The sequence below is a fragment of the Erpetoichthys calabaricus genome, chromosome 5 (assembly GCF_900747795.2).
Source record: "Erpetoichthys calabaricus chromosome 5, fErpCal1.3, whole genome shotgun sequence".
NCBI classification, from domain to species: domain Eukaryota; kingdom Metazoa; phylum Chordata; class Cladistia; order Polypteriformes; family Polypteridae; genus Erpetoichthys; species Erpetoichthys calabaricus.
The window spans coordinates 145,473,341-145,499,166 of NC_041398.2; the positions used below are offsets into that span (position 1 = coordinate 145,473,341).

The 25,826-nt window shown below is 40.5% G+C and overlaps 1 protein-coding gene across 4 annotated transcripts in view; it reads right to left on the reverse strand.

Annotated features, from left to right (window-relative positions):
* Positions 1-25,826, reverse strand: part of trappc11 (trafficking protein particle complex subunit 11) — a 973,608-nt gene that overhangs the window by 920,386 nt on the left and 27,396 nt on the right. For all 4 annotated transcript variants that reach the window (XM_051928428.1, XM_051928426.1, XM_051928427.1 and 1 more), the window contains exons 8-11: positions 22,457-22,553; positions 18,000-18,133; positions 16,377-16,524; positions 4,375-4,468 (exon numbers count right to left, since the gene is read on the reverse strand). In XM_051928428.1, the coding sequence (XP_051784388.1) occupies positions 4,375-4,468; positions 16,377-16,524; positions 18,000-18,133; positions 22,457-22,553 (473 nt within the window). The remainder of the gene's footprint in view (positions 1-4,374; positions 4,469-16,376; positions 16,525-17,999; positions 18,134-22,456; positions 22,554-25,826) is intronic.

Below are 25,826 nucleotides of genomic sequence, written 5' to 3' on the forward strand. Positions count from 1 at the left end.
CCCCAGCGCCGAGTGAAAAGCCAATGTATATTGAATCTAGAAAACATGATCAGCAAGTCTTTGATAGGCTGCAACAAAATGATGAAAGAACGGCCGCATTTATTTCACACAAGCTGTGTGTGTGTGGGTGGGTGGGTGGTAGTTAGTTAATTAGTTACTCGAAGGATTTCAAGATTTAATATGCACAAGCGGTAACACTGCAAAAGCAGCCCAAACCAGAAAGGACGGCTGGCAAAAAGTGGCTGACAAATTAAACGCGTGTGCATTGTGCTTACTGAAAGCAGTGTTACGGATTTTGCAAATGTTCATTTTTTTCCCTCCGCTTAAAAAACATCAAAAAAGTGCCGTGATTATGCGGTGTATACTACGCCGCGGGATGGTATGCAGCGTATAAAACAGTTTGTTTGTCGCAGATAATTTGCCTTTTACTTTTACACGAAGACAATTTCCTGTTAGATTGGCCTTTGCGATGACAATTAATAAGGCACAGTTAAAGAATGCACCGGGCTTGATTTTGTTTTCACTTCTGTTTACAGCGATCGGGTCGTTGCGTGCATTATTGCAATGTTACTTATCTTGGTGCCTTATTACATTACGGATGTTTCACATGTTCATTTTTTTTTCCCTGTGCGTAAAAGACATTAAAAACGTGTTTCTCAACTGTGACTCCGGAACAACTCAGTACGCAAGCTATTACCAACGAAGTAACTTTCACCAGCATGGCCTTTATCGTCACAGACGATCCCGCTTTCAGTCACGGACAATTGTATGTTGCTCTCTCCAGAGGCCCATCTTTTCATTCACTCACAGTGGTATCCACAAAACCCAACCCATTTGGACAACTGTGTCATTCAGGAAGTGTTCACCCATCAATACATAATTATGCGGCTGGCTAGTATTGTTTATTAGTTTAATGCATCCGATTGTAATTAACCTGTAACAATATAATGGTCCACCGAATGGTCAAACTATTCCAAATACCATAACTGCTTTAGCGTTGTTACTCTCACTGCACCTTCTTCTTCTTCTTCTTTCAGCTGCTCCAGTTAGGTGTTGCCACAGTGGATCATCTTTTTCCATATTACTCTCACTACACCACTCGGAGTATTTATATCACTGTATCTGAGTGTGAATCACAGCTGTACAGCAGCTGATCGGAAAGAGAATTATCGGTATACAGCATCAAGCACACGCTGCCTCAGCCATTCTGCCTATTTGAACTGCACTCACTCGGCAAATGCTTCAAAGCCTTTCCTGTACGGACCTCGTGGTTCAGAAACAGTTTCATCCCAAGAACTCTAAACACACTCAATCAGTCCATCAAGTGCTCCTTGTAGAACTGTCTGTACTTATACAGTTAAGTACAATTACCTTACTATAAACTTGCGATACAGTTATAATACTGCACAACCTGAGCCACTTTATAAAGTGCATATTTACATATGATGACAATATAATTAAGATGAAATGCAGCAAAATATGTTTATTATATTATACAGATAAAACTTTAACTACACAGTGCCGCAGCGCTAGCGACCTGCTAGTGCTCCTTTCACGGATTGTTCCTGCCTCGTGCTGTATTCTTGCTGTGGCTGGCGCGACACTCGAAGGATAGATGGATAGAATAATTAAACACATACTATGAAGATATTTCAATGTTCCTTAAAAGTATGAAGAATTGGCGTTCTAAGCTTACAGATGCCTTAACATCTATTACAGAGCTGATTGTGTGGCAATTAGGTATTTGGAGAAAGAAAAGTAAGGACAGGAATTGGAGGTTAGTACGTTTGAAAGAGACAGTACTGCTACAATAAAGTATTTAATCGAAGGTCACGCATGGCACAGCAAACATCTTGCGCGAGACATGAACAATCACTGCGCCACTGTGTTCCTATGTTTAATAACATGCTTTAACTCCTATTATCATGAAAATTATTATCATGTATACATCTCAGTATTTTAATTACTCAGAGCTGTAACATCAAGAATGTAATGGATTCTGTGTATCCTATTGGAGAAAGAGAAAGCCCGGAATAACATAGTGATTCACATAGAGCACATAGAGATAAAATACACAACAAAGCATTTAACATACTACTTTAGTTACGATGGGATTGGGAAACTAGTAAATTAAATGATTAAGGATGAAGTTTATGATGTTCTACTTTAATGACAAAATAAACTATGTGATTAAAGTGGAAATTTAGAGATTAAAGTTGACATTTCAGGATTAATAAAGTATCTATCTATCTATTTATCTCTCTTGTGCTTTTTCCCCCCAATGTGTGCCTTTTTTTTTCTCTGTACCCTAATAAGCTTTCATGTGACACTCAGATGGTGTGCTATGACTCGCCTTTTCACGGCGACTTTGATATGTGACAACGTCTTTTTTATTTCGGGAACTGTGAGACTTTGTGAACTTGAGCTGTCAAGTTTCTCCGACACGCTATGCCGCTCGATCAACTTCCTTTTGTTTATACCACTGTTTAAACCAACGAATAGTATGTTTTTCCTTGCCTCCATCTTGGTATTCGCTGAAATTCTTCTATTTTCCCTCTTGCTTTTGCCATTGTCTTTTCACAGAAGGCTGAGCTTAAGGGCTATTTATATTGATTTGCATATTCAAAGAGGAGTAATTCTGGGAGGAGTTGGGGCGGGACAGAAGGCACGTGCACGAGCGTTATTTTTTTATGCTGACCGGGATTTATGGAGCGGAAGAACGTGGAAGTTGCCGTTCGCACAGATTTATGCATCTGGATTTTTTTGTGCATAAGCACATTTCCGCTTTTGTGATTATGTCCTGTTATAGTGCGAATTCTACGCATGGCGTTATGCATGAGGCCCCAGAAACTTTTAGCAGATGAAATGTAATAACTTTTTCACTAGATTTGAAACAAATGATTTCAGCACCCAAAATGCAGAAGTAAAATATACTGCTGTGATGGGATTCAGTTAAACTAAAATGGAGTAAGGTTTGCGGCAGGTTAAAACAAACAGGGCAGTGAGGCCAGACAGCATATCAGGTCAGCTCTTAAAATCCAGCTTAAGCAGCTCTCTCCAGTTTTTCATTTGCTTTTTAACTGGTCTCTGACCTGTGATATTGTACCTAACCTATGGAAACAATCAATCATGACCCCAGTTTCTAAGGTTTCCAGGCCAAGCTGTTTGAATGACTACAGACCAGTGGCAGTCACCTTTATTCCAACGAAATACTTCAAACATTTTTGTGAAAAACATTTTAATGACAGAGAGAAAGTCTTTTCAAGATAACAACCAATTTGCATATTGTGCAAATGAAAGTTTTGAAGATGCTCTGCTTGATATCTTGTATCAAATCTACACTTTTCTTGAACAGCCTGGTTCATAGGTCAGCGCACTACTTTTGGATTTTTCTTCACTGTTCAATCACATTCAGCCTCACATACTGATCGAGAAAGTGAACAGTATGAATGTTAATCCATTTATTACATTATGGATTCTGGACCTTCTTTTAAATCGCTCACAGACAGTCAAAGTACAGGACACTTTTTCAAAAGTAATTAATTCAAACACAAGAAGCCTGCAGTGGTGTCTTATCACCATTTCTATTTACTTGTACACAAGTAACCAGAGACAAAACAATGACCACCTAGATCATAAGACATGTATCTGGGGAGGATGCAAACCACTACCTAAATGAAGTGGAGTGTATGGTAAACTGATGCAATAGCAACTATCTGGATCTAAATGTAAAAAAAAAAAAAGAAAAGAAATAATATTTGATTTTAAGAGACAGAAATTTGTATGTTCACCCATTGTTGTTCAGGGAGAGAATGTAGAAATAGTGACTGAATATAAATACTTAGGAACTAACATAGATAACAACCTTAACTGGAACACAAATACAAAAAAATATTCTCTGAATGCAATAAGCGCTTATTTCTCTTCCATAAACTCAAACTATTTAAAGTAGACAAAGACCTCATGTTGTCCTTTTATTGCAGCATGATCAGGTCCATTACCACTTTCAGTTTCATAGACTGGTTTTAGTAGTCTGACAAACTAAAGTTTAAAAAATGTAGATAATTAGGCAAGTGTGTGTCACAAACAGTGCACATTTGGGTAGTCAACCTGGAATAGAAATTTGTTTAATTTTATCCTTAAATAGACAAAAAAAAAAGTTATGTAGTTTGCCAAGAATTGCAGCACAAAAAAAAAAACACATTATCTGACACACTATATTTGATCCACAATTTAATTGAACAGTTAAGTAGTTGTGGTACTGAAAAATAGCTGATAAATCATTAATCTAATACACACACACCAAAGAATCAGGAGGTACAGTATTAACTTAGTTTGTTATTAATAGTAACAGAATCTTAAATTTTTACTTACTTTGATGCCCCTGTCTCCAAGGCCTTTGGCCATAAAAATCCAGCATTCCATTAGGTGTTTCCAGTGGATCAGGACTAGGATAACTGACAGATGCCTAGAAAAGCAAATATATCCATAATACGTTACCTGAAACAAGTATGTTTATAAATGCAATCTTTTCCGAAATCATGATGAAAAAATAAACCAATTACACTCTTTTTGAATATGGGCATAATGGTATACAGCCTTTTTAAACAGTGAGGCTAACCACTCTCGTATTGGTAGTATTTATAAGAACTGTAGTTATAAAGTAATCATTAGTATTTGTTCCAGCTGTCAAAACACTACAGGTATGCTTGCTTCAGACAGTTTATTAGCAGTGATTTACTGTAAAGTGCAGTTGTCCCATAAAAGGTGATAAAGTGTCAGATTCCCGATTAATGCAGCTCATCAAAAAACATCTTTAAAGCTATTATAAAATCATTATCAGAAGTCAAGGCCTCCCAAGTAAGTACTTGGAAAACTGCAAATCTGAAGAGATACCAGGGGAAGTGGTATCCATACATGTATACAACCGTAAGCATTAGGAATTATTCTGGTTTATTATAATTATTTGACTATAATTTTTGTGACATACCTTTCATTACGCATTTCTATTCTTTATCATTAGTTATACAGCAAACAGAGCAAATGAAGAGCTTTTTTAACTTTGTACTAGTCCATAGTTTTGACTAATATAAAGTGTGACAAACACAAATTGCAGCCATACCACCTGCACTTCAGAACAGGTCATCCACTTGAAGCATGTCCTGTGATCTTTGTGTGGATCCCAATGCCCTGGTGTGTAGACGGGGACACAGTGATGTAAAAACAGTGCTGTCCCTTTCACAACCTCAAAGACAGGCAGATTAAATTAACTGGAGTTTTTAAATTAGCTCTGTCCCAGTATTAGTGAATGTGGGTGTGTGCCTTAATGCGTCCTGTGACAGACTAGAATCCGGTCTAAGGCGAGTTCCTGTCTTGGTAGTGCTTTTGGAACAGGCACTGGCTCCATGTGACTCTGAATTGGGTAAGTAGGTCAGAAAATGAATAAATGGACATTTGTAAGTACCGTATTTTTTGCACCATAAGACACACCTGACCATTAGACGCACCTAGATTTAGAGGAGAAAAACAAGAAAAAAAATATTCTGAACCAAATGGTGTACTAATATGTTTAATAAAATATAGCAGAATAATATTTCAACCATGTAAATTCAACAGCGGTATTAAGAAACATCATCACTGTCATTAACAAATAAGGAGAGACTTTAAGGTTCAAGCACTCTTCTAGTTTTATGGAAACCGCAAGAACTCCTCATCGCTAGTGTCAGAATTTATGAAGCTCAGTTGCTCACAATCACTTTGCAGGAGCGCGTACCTATCATCACGTGGCATAACCTGTCCAAAGCCACCAGGGGACAAAGCACGTTTGGACCAATGCTCCCTGAAGTTATATCGCCAGTCTAGTCCCATCTATATTTGTAATGCCACAAAGCCCTTCATCTCGTGTTTTGTTGTGGGTTTCCAGTTTGAAAAACGAGAATGCGGTGCAAGCACAGCCCTCGATTCAAAAAATTGCTCTGCATACCTGTTTGTCTCGTCTGACAGTAGCTGAAAGGCAGCTTCAGGAAAGAACAGCCTGAAGTAGTCCAGCGGCTGGTAATCTGTCGAGTCCAACAGCAAGCCATACTGTCTTGTGAAGTCCGGTAGCCAGTTTGGCTCCCACGGATCAATGTCTAGGTATTCCTCCCACACGAACCTTGCCATAGGTGCATCGGCTGCACGAATATGCTCAGCTGGGGCGGCATTGGCTGGTGTCCCGATCAGCTGATGCCAGTTCCTCACTCTCTTGTTCGATCTCCTGATCACTCTCAACAAAATCAGATTCTGAAAAATCAGAGTCCAACTCAGTGATAATGCGCAAAACATCGTCTACTGAGTATTTTGTTTTCTGCACTCGCTTCGCTCCCTCGTGAGATGTCGATGCCATCTTGCCTTTGTTTACATTTCGCAACTCACGTACACGAAAGGATTAGATGTCGAGTCAATGAGTCTAACATTCCTCCAAGCACAGAGGGAATGCATGTAACATAACAGTGAGTTTTGTCGCCCTCTACCCCTGGATGTCGACTTTTGTCAGGTAATACACATCATGGTCTGTGACGCAATATTCGCTCCATAAGACGCACAGACATTTCCAACCTTCTTTTGGGGGAAAAAAAAAGTGCGTCTTATGGTGCGAAAAATACGGTAAATCTATATCATTCAGATAAGGAATGATGTTTTAAATTAGCCAGTGATATACAGTAGTTTAATATCAGTTCTCATTTCATTTTCTTTTTAAAGCAGACTAAAGCTTAAGACATTAAAGTCTCAGATGATTAGTCACCACATCATGCTCTCAAAGTATATATGAATCAGGTCATATTTTTATTTCTCATCTCACACCAAAAGGAAGTAAATTGTTTGCCAAATTTAAAGGAAACCATCATGCACATGAATTTTTAAATAAATGATGTGATTCTCACACTCCTGTGCTCAATCTCAAGAACTAAATAACTTATAAACAAGTGTCACACCACTATATTGGCTCATGTGATTTTGAGAATATTTTAAGAACTTCCAAATATTTACAAGAAAGGATTGGGGTTAAACTTTAAATAGCCAACCAAAACATACAAGTTGTATAGAACGCAAAGATAATTTATTTAATATGCAAAAAACGTCATATAATGCTTGTAAAGAAATTGGGTGCTGAATGACTGAAAGACAATCTTCACTCATATTACAGGTGCATCTCAATAAACAAAAATATCATCGAAAAGTTAATTTATTTCAATAATTCAATTTAAAAAGTGAAACTCATGTATTATAGAGATGCATTACACACAGAGTGATATATTTCAAGCATTTATTTCTTTTCATTTTGCTGATTATGGCTTACAGCTAATGAAAACCCAAAATTCAGTATCTCAGAAAATTAGAATATTGTGAAAAAGTTCAATATTGTAGACTCATGGTGTTACACTCCACTCAGCTAATTAACCCAAAACACCTGCAAAGGTATCCTGAGCCTTTAAATGGTCTCTCAGTCTGGTTAAGTAAGCCACACAATCATGGGGAAGACTGGTGACTTGACAGTTGTCCAGAAGACAGTCATTGACACCTTCCACAAGGAGGGGAAGCCAGAAAAGGGCATTACTAATGAAGCTGGCTGTTCACAGAGTACTGTATCCAAGCATATTAATGGAAAGTTGAGTGGAAGGAAAAAATGAGGCAGAAAAAGGTGCACAAGGAGTGGACTGTTGCTGGAGCCAGTGCTACAAGAGCCACCACACACAGACATATCCAGGATGTGGGCTACAACTGTTGCATTCCTTGTGTCAAACCACTCCTGAACTAGAGACAACGTAAGAAGTGTTTATCCTGGGCTAAAGATAAAAGAGACTGGACTGTTGCTCAGTGGTCCAAAGTCCTCTTTTCAGATTAAAGTAAATTTTTCATCTCATTTGGAAATCAAGGTCCCAGAATCTGGAGGAAGAGTGGAGGGCCGAGAATCCAAGTTGCTTGAGGTCCAGTGTGAAGTTTCCACAGTCAGTGATGATTTGGGGGGGCATTTCATCTGCTAGTGTTGGTCCACTGTGTTTTATCAATTCCAAAGTCAGCGCAGCCGTCTACTAGGAAATTTTAGAGCACTTATGCTTCCCTCTGCTGACAAGCTTTATGGAGATGCTGATTTCATTTTCCAGCAGGACTTCGCACCTGCCCACACTGGCAAAAGTACCAATACCTAGTTTAATGACCTTGGTGTCACTGTGCTTGACTGGCCAGCAAACTCGCCTAACCTAAACCCCATAGAGAATCTGTGGGGTATTGTCAAGAGGGAGACAAGAGACACTAGACCCAACAATGCAGACGAGCTAAAGGCCGCTATTAAAGCACCCCGGGCTTCCAGAACACCTCAGCCATAATTCATGCAAAAGAACCCCGGACCAAGTACTGAGTGTGTACATGGATATACTTTTCAGGAGGCCAACATTTCTGTATTAAAAATCTTTTTTTTTTTATTGGTCTTATGTAATATGCTAATTTTCTGAGATACTGAATTTTGAGTTTTCACTACCTATAGGCCATAATCAGCAAAATGAAAAGAAATAAACACTTGAAATATATCACTCTGTGTGTAATGAATCTATATAATATACGAGTTTCACTTTTTGAATTGAATTACTGAAATAAATTAACTTTTTATTCTAATATATTGAGATACACCTGTATATTGCAGAATTGTTATTGTTAACACTACAGATTAGGTTTGGAAGAAAGTGTTCTGCAGTTTCTCATTCCCCAGCCAACTCTAAGTGCCACCTGCATGGCTATAGCACCTCTAACCTCTACAACACTGATAAACAAAGAAAGTTAAATGATCAAAGACTATAATCTTTTGGTTAAATACAATTAACAAAGTAGTCTAATGGATAACCAGTATAATATAATGTACATGAACATGAGGTAAACCAACACGCCATCAATAAATCATTTACTTTAATAGTGCCTTTAACTGAGCACATTTATCACAAGGTACTTTATGCAATCTATCCCAGAAGCACCAGACTGCAAAAGTAAATGTTGCATTCTCATTTAACAAAAGGGAAAATGTAACACTAAAAAGAGAGCACAAAAGGCTTTAACACTAAATGGTCCCCCTAAAAAAGCAAACACTATAACATATATGATCACTAGTGACATGTAATACCAGTGACAAGTATCACTGAAAATCAATGGGATATACACTGGAACCTCGGTTTGTGAGCATAATTCGTTCTGGAAACGTGCTTGTAATCCAAAGCACTCGTATATCAAAGCAAATTTCCCCATAAGAAATAATGGAAACTTAGATACAGTGGAACCTCGGTTCACGACCATAATTCGTTCCAAACCTCTGGTCGTAAACCGAATTGGTCGTGAACCGAAGCAATTTCCCCCATAGGATTGTATGTAACTATAATTAATCCGTTCCAGACCGTACAAACTGTATGTAAATATATTTTTTAAAATATTTTTTTAAGCACAAATATAGTTAATTACACCATAGAATGCACAGTGTAATAGTAAACTAATGTAAAAACATTGAATAACACTGACACAAACACCCAGGCTCCCTGCTCAGCTGCACGTGCAGGCTCGCTCTCAGCTGCACGCACTCTCTCTCAGCACGCGAGCCTGCTCTCTCTCTCTCTCTCTCTCTCTCTCTCTCTGTGTAACATTGCAGCAGTTCACGCTATAGCTTTACAACCTGATCGTTGTATAAACACTTTTTTTTTTAATGCGTTTTAAGCACAGGAGGGAAAAAAAGGAACATTTGAACAAATCCGAACTTTATTTAAAACCCAACCACAAGCAACCAAGAAAATAACATTGTAAGAGTTCGCGCTATAGCCTTCATGACCCGATCGCTGTATAAACACTAAGCACAGGGGGACAAAAAAGGAACATTTGAACAAATCCGAACTTTATTTAAAACCCAACCACAAGCAACCAAGAAAATAACATTGTAAGAGTTCGCGCTATAGCCTTCATGACCCGATCGCTGTATAAACACTAAGCACAGGGGGACAAAAAAGGAACATTTGAACAAATCCAAACTTTATTTAAAAACCCAACCACAAGCAACCAAGAAAATAACATTGTAAGAGTTCGTGCTATAGCCTTTATGACCCGATCACTGTATAAACACTAAGCACAAGGGGACAAAAAAGGAACATTTGAACAAATCCAAACTTTATTTAAAAACTAACCACAAGCAACCAAGAAAATATTGCAGGAGTTCGTGCCCGATCACTGTATAAACACTTTTTAAAATTAGTTTTAAGCACACAGTAAAAAAAGGAACATTTGAAAAATCTGTAATACAAAAACTAACCATAAATCACCAAGACACTAACCTTGCATGAGTCGAGTTCTGGCATGAAGTGAGGAGGGACTGGGGGGAGAGGAGGTTACAGTGTTGAAGGAGAGTCTGGCTCCGCGATGGAGGGATGTTTTCCTTCAGGTGTTTTCTCTCTTGTGATTTCTTGGGTTTCTGCCATTTTTAGCTGGTGGATCATACTTAGTGAAATAGCGGTCTAATGTGACTTGCCTTTTCCTACGCATTAAAATTTTTCGGAAATGCGAGACGACATTGTCATTCATCATGTTTATCACTCTGTTCGTAACCGCTTTGTCAGGGTGGTTCTTTTCGAAAAAATCCTGGCATTCGTTCCATTTTTCCATGATGGCTTTTATCTCATCACTTTTTATAACCGCCCTTTCCACTTCTTCCCCAGAGGACTGCTCCTCGGTGAGCAACCTAAGCTGCTCCTGCTGGAGTTCAGCAAGTTCCTCCGTCGTCAGCTCCTCCTTCTGATCCAGGACCAGCTCCTCGATGTCCTCATTGTCCAATTCAAGACCCATGCTCTTGCCCATGGACACAATCTCATCCACAACAGGAGGCTCAATGCTTTCTAAAACCTGTTCAGGAACGCATTCAGGCCAAAGTTTCTTCCAGGCCGAGATCAAGGTGCGGTGTGTGACGTCTTCCCAGGCTTTATCAATGAGGCCGATGCAATGAACAATATTAAAATGGTTCTTCCAGAACTCTTTCAGGGTCAAAGACGTCTCCTCGGTCACATTAAAACACCTGGTGAATAGTCCTTTGGTGTACAGTTTCTTAAAATTTGAAATAACCTGCTGGTCCATGGGCTGCAGAAGAGGAGTCGTGTTGGGGGGGAGGAACACGACCTTAATAAAGTCGTACTCCTCGACCATATCGTCAACCAAATTTGGAGGGTGTGCCGGTGCATTGTTCATCAGAAGAATGCATTTTTTAGGCAGGTTATTCTCTTCAAGATATTGCTTCACGGTTTGAAGCGAAAGCCTCGTGCAGCCATTCCAAAAACAAAGTCCTTGTGACCCACCCCTTCGTGTTTGCCCTCCACATCACAGGCAGTCTGGCTTTGTTTACATTGTGCTGTTTGAAAGCACGAGGGTTCTCAAATTGGTAAACAAGTAGCGGCTTGATTTTTACGTCGCCACTAGCGTTAGCAGACAGCAAAACAGTTAACCTGTCCTTTATTGGTTTATGGCCGGGCATAGCCTTCTCTTCCTGGGTAATGTAGGTCCTTTTCGGCATCCTCTTCCAGAACAATCCGGTCTCGTCGCAGTTGAAGATTTGTTGCGGGATGTAGCCTTCGTCCTCCACTAATTTTGTGAAATTTTTCACAAATTTTTTCGCAGCTTCAGCGTCTGAACTAGCTGCCTCTCCATGCCTTACCACACTATGAATGCCACTTCTCTTGCGAAACTTTTCAAACCATCCTCTACTGGCTTTAAATTCCTCACTTTCGCCACTCGTAGAAGGATAGTTTTGCAGCAAATCACCATGAATCTTCCTGGCTTTCTCGCATAACATCGCCTCGCTTACGCTATCCCCTGCAAGTTGCTTCTCGTTCAGCCACACTAGCAACAGTTTTACCACCTCTTCCAGCACTTGAGGCCTCTGCTTGGCTAACATTGTAACTACTTTTGCAACATCAGCAGTTTTAATAGATTCTTTCTGCTTTAAAATAGTCGAAATCATAGATTTTGACTTCTTGTACTCGGCGGCAAGATCAGTAACACAAACGCCACGCTCATACTTTTCAATAATTTCTTTCTTTACTTCGATTTCAATTTTCTGCAAAACTTTCTTCTCACCACTCTTCACTTGCTTAGAAGCCATGGTTAACTGCAAAAGCACACGAAATACTGTAGAGCTCAAAGAGTTCACAGGTAAAGCACGCACGTCTGACTGAGAACAATGAACAGGGAGAGGCTGAACACGTGCTTAAATACAGTAATTGGCGCGTACGAACCGGAAGGGAAATGAAATAGAGCACAAAGAGTTCACAGCGAAAGCATGCATGCAGGCATGTGCAAGCACGCACGTCTGACGAAGAACAATGCAACACGTGCGGAAATCATCGGCGCGCACAAACCGAAAGGGAAACTGGCTTGTTCGTATACCGAGTGTGTGGTCGTGAACCGAGGCAAAAGTGTGGCGAACCTTTTGGTCGTAAACCGAGTTGTACGTGTACCGAGGCGTTCGTGAACCGAGGTTCCACTGTAATTCGTTTCACAACCCACAAACATTTATATAAAAATGATTAATACAAAATATACAGTAAAAATACGTAAAACAAATTAACCTGCACTTTACCTTTGAAAAGAATCATGGCTGGTGAGAGGGAGACAAGAGAGACGAGGAGGAGGGTTATTGTGTAGGACAACTTTCACTATAACTAACGGAATCACTGGTATCTGTTGGCTCACTGGAATCTTTTTCTTTTTTGCAACTTTAACAAGGAAACCTATCCAATGACAGTTGCTTTTGCCTGAAGAGTCACTACACTTGGACACAAACTTAAAAAAATGCTTTACGCACTGTACGGATTCTAAACTCTTTTGGGATTCCCCTCAATGGGACAACACGCGGAAGAGTGTCCCGAAGGAACCGTAGGCTCCCAGCGCTGCAGCAGTTCGCTGTAAAAGTGAATCAGAAAAGATTGCAGTCAAGCTTTAAGCGCCTGCCGTCGATGGGTGATGCGAGGAACATTATAAATGCAAGAGCACAGTATTACTTAGCCACTAACCTGGTCACGACCCTGCCTGATTGCTGTGTCTCTGTATAGGAGAGTGGTAGATCCAGCTACAATAAATAACTGTGCTGTTCCTGTTTCACTCTGAACAAAGCTGGTTTTGCTAAAGTACTGAGACTCAGCCTCGTGTTTTGGGGTGCATGACAGGGACTCACATGTTACAGCACACAAACGTGGTCACCATGCTATAGTAAACAGTATATGCCATACAGATGTTGACTATATGAGTTAGACACGCCAACTGAGAACGAGCATGGGAGATGATTACCCACAATCCCCACATGACGTTCGGCGGACAGTGTATACGTACTACTCGTATTGCAAGACCTCGCTTGTTTATCAAGTTACATTTATTAAAAATTTTAGCTCATCTTGCAAAACACTCGCAGACCAACTTACTTGCAATCCAAGGTTTTACTGTACATGAAATAATCCATGTTAAATTTGTTCAAACCACAGCATAGAATGACTGTTATTCTTGATTTTATTCTATCTTATTGCATAATCTATACTTCATAGTGCAGAATGTTATGATTTTTAAATTACATATATTAGAAAGCAACTGTACATTAAGTTTTTTGTGATTTCTACACAATTCGTTTGTTTAGACCAGTACCATTTGAACTTCATAAAATGATAAAATAACTCATGCTTTTACATATTATAATTTGTGAAATGGCACAGCTGTGCAATAGTAAATAAGGAAAAAGAAAGAAGTGGGATAGTCAGAGAGATGCAGAAAGTACACAAGAGTACAAGGAGATAAGGCCCAAGGTGAAGACAGAGGCGGCAAAGGCTAAAGAAAAGGCGTATGATGAGTTGTATGAGAGGTTGGACTAAGGAGAGAGAAAAGGACCTGTACCGATTGGTTAGACAGAGGGACCGAGCTGGGAAAGATGTGCAGCAGGTTAGGGTGATAAAGGATAAAAATGGAAATGTACTCACAAGCAACAAGAGTGTGTTGAGCAGAAGGAAAGAGTACTTTGAGAGCCTATGAATGAAGAGAACGAGAGAGAGAAGAGGTTGGATGATGTGGAGCTAGTGAATCAGGAAGTGCAATGGATAAGCAAAGAGGAAGTAAGGACAACTATGAAGAGGATGAAAAATGGAAAGGCCGTTAGTCCAGATGACATGCCTATGGAAGCATGGAGGTGTTTAGGAGAGATGGCAGTGGAGTTTTTAACCAGATTGTTTAATGGAATCTTGGATGCCTGAGGAATGGAGAAGAAGTGTACTGGTGCCGATATTTAAGAATAAGGGGGATGTGCAGGACTGCAGTAACTACAGGGGAATAAAATTGATGAGTCACAGCATGAAGTTATGGGAAAGAGTAGTGGAAGCTAGGTTAAGAAGTGAGGTGATGATTAGTGAGCAGCACTATGGTTTCATGCCAAGAAAGAGCACCACAGATGCAATGTTTGCTCTGGGGATGCTGAAGGAGAAGTTTAGAGAAGGCCAGAAGGAGTTGCATTGCGTCTTTGTGGACCTGGAGAAAGCATATGAGAGGGTGCCTCAAGAGGAGCTGTGGTATTGTATGAGGGTGTTGGGAGTGGCAGAGAAGTATGTAAGAGTTGTACAGGATATGTACGAGGGAAGTGTGACAGTAGTGAGGTCTGCGGTAGGAGTGACGGATGCATTCAAGTTGGAGGTGGGATTACATCAGGGATCGACTCTGAGCCCTTTCTTATTTGCAATGGTGATGGACAGGTTGACAGACGAGATTAGACAGGAGTCCCCGTGGACTATAATGTTTGCTGTTGACATTGCGATCTGTAGCAATAGTAGGGAGCAGGTTGAGGAGACCTTGGAGAGGTGGAGATATGCTCTAGAGAGGAGAGGAATGAAGGTCAGTAGGAACAAGACAGAATACATGTGTGTAAATGAGAGGGAGGTCAGTGGAATGGTGAGGATGCAGGGAGTACAGTTGGCAAAGGTGGATGAGTTTAAATACTTGGGATCAACAGTACAGAGTAATGGGGATTGTGGAAGAGAGGTGAAAAACAGAGTGCAGGCAGGGTGGAATGGGTGGAGAAGAGTGTCAGGAGTAATTTGTGACAGATGGGTATCAGCAAGAGTGAAAGGGAAGGTCTACAGCAGGGGTCCCCAACACCCGGTCCGCCGTCCACTACCGGGCCGCAGCTGTCTGACAGCCGGGCCGCGAGAGAACTGCCGGCAACGGAGACTCACTCAGACTTTTCAGAACGCTTGGCGGGCGGGGTTTTGCAGCGGCGCTGAGAGAGGAGAGAGACCGAGGTGAGAGAGTATTACAACAATATATTTTTAGGGTCCTGACAGTTTCCCCATATGACACGAGTCTATAGAAATCGCGTTACTACGAAGTACATTCAGCAGATACTTTCATTACAATGAAGTGACTTTGAAATGCTTGAATGAATCATCCACAGAGCAGTTAGTTCTGTGGTCGCTGCTCAGTTGTGCATGTTTGCACAAAGATCCCCAAACAGAAACACTGTAAAAAAATCTCTTTCTTCGAACTTTCCTCGTAGTTTTTTTTTTTTGCTGTTTTTTGTTTTCTGTGGTTTTCTGTGATATCTTTTGCTTATTGCTCGTCAACATTTAAAAAACATCCAATGGAATTTAACTCATTGTCACCCACCTATAGAAACGGCAGACGCGAGAAAAAGATAGCAGTGTTAATGTTTGTGATGTGCAATCTGTTGGAATGGTAAATGCAAAGCATATGTCTTTGTTATATGCAAAAAAAGAAGAAAAATCCCCCCCCCCCCCCCCAGGCTGTGGAAAAATTTGCATCTAATAAAGTGGTCCTTGCTGTCAAAAAGGTTGGGGACCACTGGTCTACATGACGGTAGTGAGACCAGCTATATTATATGGGTTGGAGACGATGGCACTGACCAGAAAGCAGGAGACAGAGCTGGAGGGAGCAGAGTTAAAGATGCTAAGATTTGCACTGGGTGTGACTTGGATGGATAGGATTCGAAATGAGTACATTAGAGGGTCAGCTCAAGTTGGACGATTGGGAGACAAAGTCAGAGAGGCGAGATTTCATTGGTTTGGACATGTGCAGAGGAGAGATGCTGGGTATATTGGGAGAAGGATGCTAAGGAGAAAGCTGCCAGGGAAGAGGAAAAGAGGAAGGCCTAAGCGAAGGAGGTTTATGGATGTGGTGAGAGAGGACATGCAGGTGATGGGTGTAACAGAGCAAGATGCAGAGGACAGAAAGATATGGAAGAAAATGATCCGCTGTGGCAAACCCTAACGGAAGCAGCCGAAAGGAGAAGTAGAAGATCCACTGAAATTAATTTCAGTCTGTATTTTGAAACTTGCCTCATGACTGCATAGTTGACTTGCAAGTTGCTTTCGTTCTTGTGCATAATATGCAGCTTGCTGATAATAAAATCCAGGATTCTGGGTCTGGATTGCTGTAAGACCCAACTTGACTGCTTCATCAAAAAGATCACCAAATGACTGAAATCTGGGAGGAAAAGAAATGAAAAAACACAACCAAATGAAATTAACCTCTAAAACAATGGGTGACTGCACAAACTTTTAATATAAATAAAGATCAGAACATGTCAACATGTTTTCAGTATACAACTAGACTAGATAACTGACATGGATTATGCGACATGAGCAACACAAGATATTTTTTTCTCCACCCCCATTGATGTTTTTCACATCGTTTGCCATTGCACAGCATTGGTCATTAATTGCTTATATGATATCATATAAATATTTGTCCATTCCACATCAAAACATGTGATAAGATTAAAAATCTTTTCTCACCCATCACTACCAGCTACAAGGGTTAAGTAAAATGAAGAAGAAAAAAAAAATCACCTTTCAGTGAAGTGTTCCTTTAACTTAAACATGAGAGATTTGAAAATAATGGGCACAATATACACAACTCATAGCATGATGATTCTCTGCATATTTTTATTACATGGCTTTTAGTCAAACTATGTCTGCAAGTATACTATAGTGTGCTGGGTCTGTTGTTGGAAAAAGGCCTAAAAACAAGAATTTCATTTCAAAATGTTTTAAGAAAAAGGACACATTCAATTTCAAAGTACGACAAAATATTTTAAATTCCTTATCCAAAAAAGGAACACATGCCTGATATTTGCTTTTTAAAGCAAACATCTATGAGACAAAATGAACATAATTCTCTTCAGTAATCACAGAGTTTAAATACTTAGGATCAACAGTATGGAGTAATGGGGATTGTGGAAGAGAGGTGAAAAACAGAGTGCAGGCAAGGTGGAATGGGTGGAGAAGAGATTCAGGAATAATTTTTGACAGACTGGTATCAGCAAGAAAGAGAAGGTCTACAGGATGGTAGTGAGACCAGCTGTGTTATACGAGTTGGAGACGGTGGCACTGACCAAAAAACAGCAGACAGAGCTGGAGGTGGCAGAGTTAAAGATGGTAATATTTGCACTGGGTGTGACGAAGACAGATAGGATTAGGAACGAGTACATTAGAGGGTCAGCTCAGGTTGGACAGTTTGGAGACAAAGTCAGAGAGGCGAGATTGTGTTGGTTTGGACATGTGCAGAGGAGAGATTCTGGGTATATTGGGAAAAGGATGCTAAAGACAGAGTTGCTAAGCAAAAGGAGAAGAGTAAGGCCTAAGAGAAGGTTTATGGATGTGGTGAAAGGGGACATGCAGGTGATGGGTGTAACAGAGCAAGATGCAGAGGACAGGAAGATATGGAAAAAGAAGATCCGCTGTGGCAATCCCTAACTGGAGTAGCTGAAGAAGAACCTCTGTGATTTGCAATGTTTGTTGTGGAAGGTTAGAACTTGCTTTCTTATGTGAAACACGTCATTGAGCTTATCTCCATTACAAATTCCCTCCATATTTAAAAGAGAAAAATCTAACTCAAAAATGTTTTTATTTTTAATGTAAAATACTACTCACATACAAACACTTGGTTTGCTGACTTACTGTTTAGACATCCAGGCAATGTGCTCAAAACCCAGCTCTGCACTTCCAATTTTTTTCTTGCAAAGGTCAATGTGTTTCCTGAACTGCGCAATAGCTTCCAGTGGTATGCTGTGTTGAAAACAAAGTCGGCATATCTGAAAGAAGGAACAAAATTTACTATATCAATTTATCAATGTCATCATAAAAAGCATTAAATCTACCAAAAGTTAATTATGAAAATGGAATGAGCAAAAAAGAATGTAAATATTACCATAAAGCCTCTGACATAGCGCTGGAGAGAGACAATGTGTTGTGTGCTGCTCCTAACAGACTTTTTATTTTTGTGTCTGTATTTTTGTTATTGTTGCTGTTTGTACTGCCTGTTAGCCGTTTTACTAAGTACGGCCGTACAACATTGGTAAACATCGGAGCAACCAGGGGCTGCTCGCCACAATGACTCGAGACCAAGGTGGCGGACGCGACCCACCCGACCACACCTAGAGGACATGGAGGAGAAAACGTGGCTGGTGTGCCGGGATCCAAGAGAGGACTTAACGCCGAGGACTGCAACTTCCACTGCCTAGCATTTTCCTGGCCAATGCCCAGTCTCTGGACAACAAACTAGACGATTATCTGTGGTAGACTTTGTTTTCAGCGACATTTACATGACTGTTGGGTTTTCTGCCTCACGGAAACATGGCTCACCACCTGCATGCCGGATTCGGCTGTCCAGCCAGACGGCTTCTCTATCCACTGTGCTGATCGGTCGGTCTCCTCCGGGAAAAAGAGAGGTGGCGGGATATGCTTCCTCATCAACAATGCATGGTGTACGGATGTGGAAGTCATTTCACAAACCTGTTCACCAGACCTGGAGTGTCTGATCATGAAGTGCCAGCCGCTTTACCTGCCTAGGGAGTTTACAGCTGTACACATGGCGGCTGTTTACATCCCTCCACAAGCAAACACCAGCACCACACTTAAGGAAATGTATGGCCTCATTACGGACTGTGAAAACACACACCCTGAAGGTCTGGTTATCATTGCCAGGGACTTCAACAAAGCAAGCTTCAAGTCTGTTTACCCCAAATACTACCAACACATCTCCTGTCCCACTATAGGTGCTAACATGTTGGACCACTGCTATACTGCACACAAAAACGCGTATCGCTCGCTCCTGCGGCCGAACCTTGGGCAGTCAGACCACCGCTCTGTGCTGTTCCTCCCTGTTTACAAGCAGCAGTTGAAGCGCGCAGAGCCGGTCTTGCGAGAGGTGCACTGTTGGACCCCGGAAGCGGAGGAGAAACTTAGGGACTGCTTTGAATCTGTGGATTGGGATGTTTTCAGAGAGTCCTCTGAGAATCTGGACGAGTATGCCGCAGATGTCACAGGCTTCATCGGGAAATGTGTGGATCACTGCGTACCCACAAAGTCTGTACGCATATTTCCCAACCAGAAGCCCTGGATGTGTGTTGAAGTACACCGGCGGATCCGTGAGCACAGCAGCGAGTTTCACTCCGGAGATACACAGGTATACATTAAAGAGCAGGTATGATCTCTGAAAAGCCATTAAATATGCAAAGCGTCAGTATGCCCACAAACTAGACTCTCAGTTTAACAGCACAGCAGCCACTCGTCTGATGTGGCAGGGTATACAGCTGATCACGGAATACAAACCCCGGACACACACGGCCATAGTTACCGCCGCTTCACGCTTGAACGAGTTGAACGTGTTTTTCGTTCGCTTTGAACTCGCTAACACGGACAGGCCTGTGCAACCCCCCGCAGCGCTGCAAGACTCCAGCCTGAGGCTCTCAGAGAATGACGTGAAGAAGACTTTTTCCCCAACTCATCATCCACAAAGCACCCAGCCCAGACGGAGTCTCAGGTCGTGTTTTAAAAAAATGTTGCGACTAGCTAGCTGCTGTCTTTACGGATATTTTTAACACATCTCTGAGAGTTTCATCTGTCCCCACCTGCTTCAAGCACACAGCCATCATCCCTGTCCCAAAGAAAAAAAAGTTTGCTGACGATACCACTGTAATAGGTCTGATCAGCGAGGACAATGAGACGGCCTACAGGGAGGAGGTCAGAGTCCTGGCAGAATGGTGTCAGGACAACAACCTCACCCTCAACATTAGCAAAACTATGGAGATGATTGTGGATTTCCGCAAACAGGCAACAGAGCACAGCCCCATCTACATCGTAGGTGAGGCTGTGGAGCAGGTCAGCAGCTTTAGGTTCCTCGAAGTCAACCCCACCAATGACCTTATATGGTCAAGTCACACTGCGGCAGTAGTCAAGAAAGCCCAACAACTCGTCTATTTCCTCAGGAGACTGAGTAAGGCCCGGATGTCCCCCAGAACCCTGTGCAGAGTCTACAGGTGTACTGTGGAATCCATCCTGGTACAGCAACTGCTCAGTTCAGGACTGCAGAGCTCGGCAGAGTGTGGTGAACACAGCACAGCAGATCAGTGGCACACAGCTCCCTGCGATTCATGACATCCACACTACACGCTGTCTCAGGAAAGTCAACCATATCAGGTGGGACCCCAGCCACCCTGCACTGTCACTTTTCACCCTTCTCCCATCTGGGAAGCGACTAAAGTTTTCATTCGGACGCGCACCTCCAGGTTTAGGAACAGTTTCTACCCAACTGCAATCAGACTCATGAACAATCAGTAACTTGTGTCACCTCCACTGCTACCTGCACATATACTTCTTCCACTGTCTCTATTTATTACTAGGATTCTGGTTTTATTTATTTATATTAATTTATTTATTGTGTGTGTTTTTTTTTTTGTCTATGTTCACTATTTGCGGGCACACATGCAAGTAAGCATTTCATTGTACATGGTACTTGTACACATGACAATAAAGAACTGAAATTGATAGATCATTGTAGACACGGAAAACATATGAAATGTATGTGTTCCAAATTACAATATATATATTATTTATCCTATACAGCTCCAGGTACCTCACAACCAGATAAATAAAGACTTGAGCTGGGAGAACATTTTGCCCTTTCTGCGGCGGTGGAGGGGATGGGATAGCAGGCTGCTTGCGCTGATCGACACATTTACAAAACAAAACATACTGATGGAGAGGTGTGAAGGAATTTAAGGTGGGCCGGGATTACGAGTTTTTTTGTAGTGTTAATGTAGTGTGCCAGCCGGCTGGGGACCATACCCAGCCGGGACGCCTGGATGGTCCATGAGAGGAACGATACCTCCCCTGGGTCACGAGAGGGCAGCCGCCCGAGTCTGCTTGGGGGCTACTGAAACGGAGCGCACCCCTATGTGAGGACGTGGCCACCGCCAGGGGGCACCCGGATGGTTATGGAACCCTGGATGGCAGCAGTTCCGCCACACCAGGAAGTGTCGTCAGACGGAGCACCTGGAGCCCATCCGAGTTATTATAAAAGGGGCCGCCACCCTCCAGTAGACGAGCCGGAGTCGGAAGGAAGGAGACGGAGCTTGTGAGGAGGTGAGTGGAGGTCCAAGGAAGAGAGAGAAAGAGAAAGAAGAGTTGTTGGGATAAGGCATTGTGGTGCCATAACAGAAAATAAAAGTGTGTGTTTTGGACATTCTGGTGTCTGTCGGTCTGTGTCTGGGGGCTGGGTTTCCACAGTAGTTTTTCTTGCTGTTTGCCTAAACACATAGGACGACTTCTCCAATTCAGTTTTCTCAGTCTATTATTCTACTTTCTTTAATGTAAAGGCTAAGCTCCCTGATAAAACAAGCTTTGACCACTCTTTGTTTACAATGCAGGAAGTTTGCAGCAAATTAAAAAAAACCAAAAAAAAAAAAAACCATAATACTTTGTGTAAAAAAGCACTACACCTAAATTACCTTAAAGATTAGAAAAACAGGGGATGAAAAGATCAGATTTTTTGATCAGCCAATTTAACGATCACTGATTGGGTCTTTTTTTAGTGGGAATTGGTCGATTTAGATTGGCGCCCGATCGATCCGAGCATTCCTAGAAACTAAGTAATTTTATTTGTTGAAAACTGCCTGGTTAGCCCAAAAACAAAAGTGAAGTAAATAGCTTTGTGTGGTCCTCATGCAAATACTTTGTCTCTTATCACATACATATTAAAGAAGCATACATCCAGTAGACAAAGAGCAGAAGGGCAAAAAGAGGACAGAGAGTCAGGCATAATATATAAGGACAAAACTGAAGCTTAGAAAGTGCAATTAAGTAAATATGAATAAGAAAGGAAGGGTATAATTTTTTGAAGATAATCTTTGTAAACAAAGACTTAATGGAATGTGATGGGAGAGGCACAGTGAAAAATAAATAAACCACAACTGCCTCCTAGTGGACATTTAAGAGTGTACAACCATTTAAATATAAGGTTCAAACCCTATTCTACTTCTAAAGAAGGTCTGCAAATTTTTGCCGGATTACGTGAATTTATCTTTCATTTCCCCTGTCCCTAGATGAGAAAAATATAGACACAAAGCTGTGCTGACCTTGTAGTTAATAAATCCAGCCATATTCTTTATTTCCAACATATTTGTTTCATGAGCTCTCAATTCATGAACAAGGTTGTAAGCAGTCCGATAATACCTAAGGAATATGAAAAAATCAAAATGCAAACAATTAAAAAAAAAGTACATTATTATTTCTTTAACACTAAAATGTTTAAAAGTATTACATCAATTAGAGTGGATACTGTAAAAGTAAAAAAAAAATATTAAGGAACTACAGTCTTCTCGAAACTCTGCAAACAAAAATAAATAAAGACAACAGTACTATAAAATTGCATTAAAATGATAAAATAGAACAATTAAATACATACGCTGTTAACATTCTGTCCACAGCATTCATTTCTGAATCATCCATTTGCAGAAAAAAACAAACTTTTGCTTATTAATAAAATACAGAAAAAATAATCAGACTAAAAAAAATGAAAGATTTTAAATGTTGAAGATTCTAAATTTACAAAACTGTACACATTAAGATTTTTTGCAGCTGATCTTCCAAACTGGACAACATGACAAATTAGAAGTAACAAACTGAAAACCTTTCAGTTGTTCAGGAAATAAATTCTGAATCAATTAATGAGCATATAAAATAACCCCTCTCTTTTGGAGGTCCAACAGTTTGACACAGATTTTCCACAAAGTAAACCAAAATGAAGACAAATGACCACAGAAAACAAGTAAGGTTAATAAAGGAGATCTGGGGAAAGGTACAAGACTATCACAAAAGGCACTGATTATGACTACAACTAACAAATTATAAACCATACCTAAATACATTTTTGTATATTAAAGTAAAATTTTCAATACTGTTGCTTTAAATCAAACTGTATAAATTGTATAATCCCATTAATCGATTTGCTGCTGCATGTAAAAACAAAGAACACAAAGATATTATAGCATAGAGTGCAAATGCCAAAATACTACACAAATAACTAGCGGAAATATTGTGATACGTAAACTGAATATGGATGGCATACAGTGGATATACAAATCCATGTTTTATTAGAGTAAAGGCTAAAATAAAGTTTAAATCATGTCAGATTTTAACACTAGAATCCCAGAAGCCTACAAAAAAAACTTGTAATCCTGGGCCACCTTAAATTTCTTCGCACGTCTCCATTAGCGTCTGTTGTTTTGTAAATGTGTTGATCAGCACAAGCAGCAAGCAGATTGCTGTCCCATCCCTCCCACCACTGCAGTGAAATCAGGCAAAAAGATCTCCCAGCTCAAATCCTGTTTATTGTGGTGTGAGGTGCCTGGAGTTGTATAGGGTAAATAATATATTGCTATTTGGAACACGTGCATTTCATGTGTGTTCCGTGTCTACAATGATCTATGTAAATGTAGGATGACAGGAAATGCGAGAAATGCAAGACATGTTGAACACATATCTAAAACAAACTTTTTGCATGTTACAGTACTAATGACAAAATTTTGACATTAAGTGTATAATGTGTGAAGACTGAAGTCCAAATATCAAATAAACACTGTTCACAAAAGATACACGTATAACAAAACAAGTACGTTTTTATTCAAAAATATAACTGAAGAAAAAGAAATCGGATTAGGGTTCGGCGCTGACACGACCACTTGGGTGGTGCAGCAATAACAGCTGCTGACTCATACTCAAGAGGTTGTGGGTTCTGCTTGCTACTTGTGTTGATCGACACATTTACAAAACAAAAGACGCTAATTGACAGGTGCAAAAGAATTTAAAGTGGCCCGGGATTATGAGTTTTTTTGTAGGCTGCAGGGATTTTAGTGTTAATAACAACTTCTAATTTTTTAAAATCATCTTCCTCCTATTGAGATTTCCCAAGTGTTACAGAGTATACCAGCAGCAACAGACAGGAGGCTTTGTTCTTAAGTAAATCCATGAAATGTAAATTTAAATATTTTCAGAAAGCCATAATTTTGCCACTCAATTTAATTTCTTAGATACACTTGTTAGAATAATGATCTCTGAGCATATAATATCCTTCACATAAAATTCTAACATTTAACCCCTTAACCGCCCTCTGCCGGATATATCCGGCACCGTTGTTTTATTGCTAACGCCATACTGCCGGAATTATCCGGCACATTTGCCTGTGGTTATATGAATGCCTGGCAAGTAGTATAACTGACGGTTTGGCGTGGGTATTATTACTACGTTGTATTTCGACAAGTCTGTGGTTGTTTTGGCCGGTCATGTGACGTGATTCGCATGTAACAGCTGTGAATATGGCGAAACGTAAACTGACTTCAAGTGAGGCTTTGCAGGCGATTTTTGGACAGTTCTGATCATGATTGTAGCAGTTCTGAAGAAGATTTTAGCGACAGTGATGAGCAGCAACGTGCGCTGCATGATACTGTGAATGAAGACGCATCGGATGACGGCGCTGAGTGGGTGTATCCCCAGCATCTCAGCTGGGCTGCTGCCCGTGGTGAACTACCTTTTCTGCATTCGTTTGAGGGAACGTGTGGCTTTATTGTTGATGTAAACAATTACACTGCTGAGCAGTTTTATGAGCTGTTTGTGTCACCTGATTTGATCAGACATTTTGTTCATCAGACAAATCTGTATGCAGCACAGTTTATTGAGAAAAATCCCAATTTACCTCCACATTCCCGTGTTCGTGCTTGGTTTGACACTGATGAAAACGAAATGAAAAAATTCATTGGGATTTTGATGTTGATGGGAATAATCAGAAAACCAGATATTGAGATGTACTGGTCTACAGATCCTATGTATGCAACACCTATTTTTGCAGCTGTCATGACACGTAACCGATTCTCTTTGCTGCTGAAATTCTTTCATTTGAATGACAACAGAAACAAGCCAGATAAGAAAGATCCAAACCGCGACCACTTGTTCAAGCTACGTCCTTTGATTGATCATTTATTTGAAGCATTTCAGTTGCCCTACATGCCAGGACCGTCAGTTGCAGTTGATGAAAGTTTATTGTCGTGGAAGGGCCGCTTACAGTTTCGACAGTATCTACCATTGAAAAGGGCACGGTTTGGTATCAAGATGTTTTGCTTAGCTGAGAATTCAGGTTACATTTATAGATTTCGTGTATACACTGGCAACTTGCACAACATTTAGTGGTCAATACTGCTTGAATAAATGTAAAAAATGTAAAAAAAATGTAAAAAAGTAAAAAAACGAAAATTGTTCAGATTTCGCCTGGCTTGGGGAATATTTAGGGAGTTGGCGGTTAAAGGGTTAAATACAAACATCAGACAATTTAAAACAGGTGGCTATTCAGTACATTTATCTATTAATGTTCTGGACCCATATCTTTCAATACAGGATTGCTTGGTACAGAAACCTTTCATGGCTGCACTAAGTACAAACCAAGAAATAACCCTG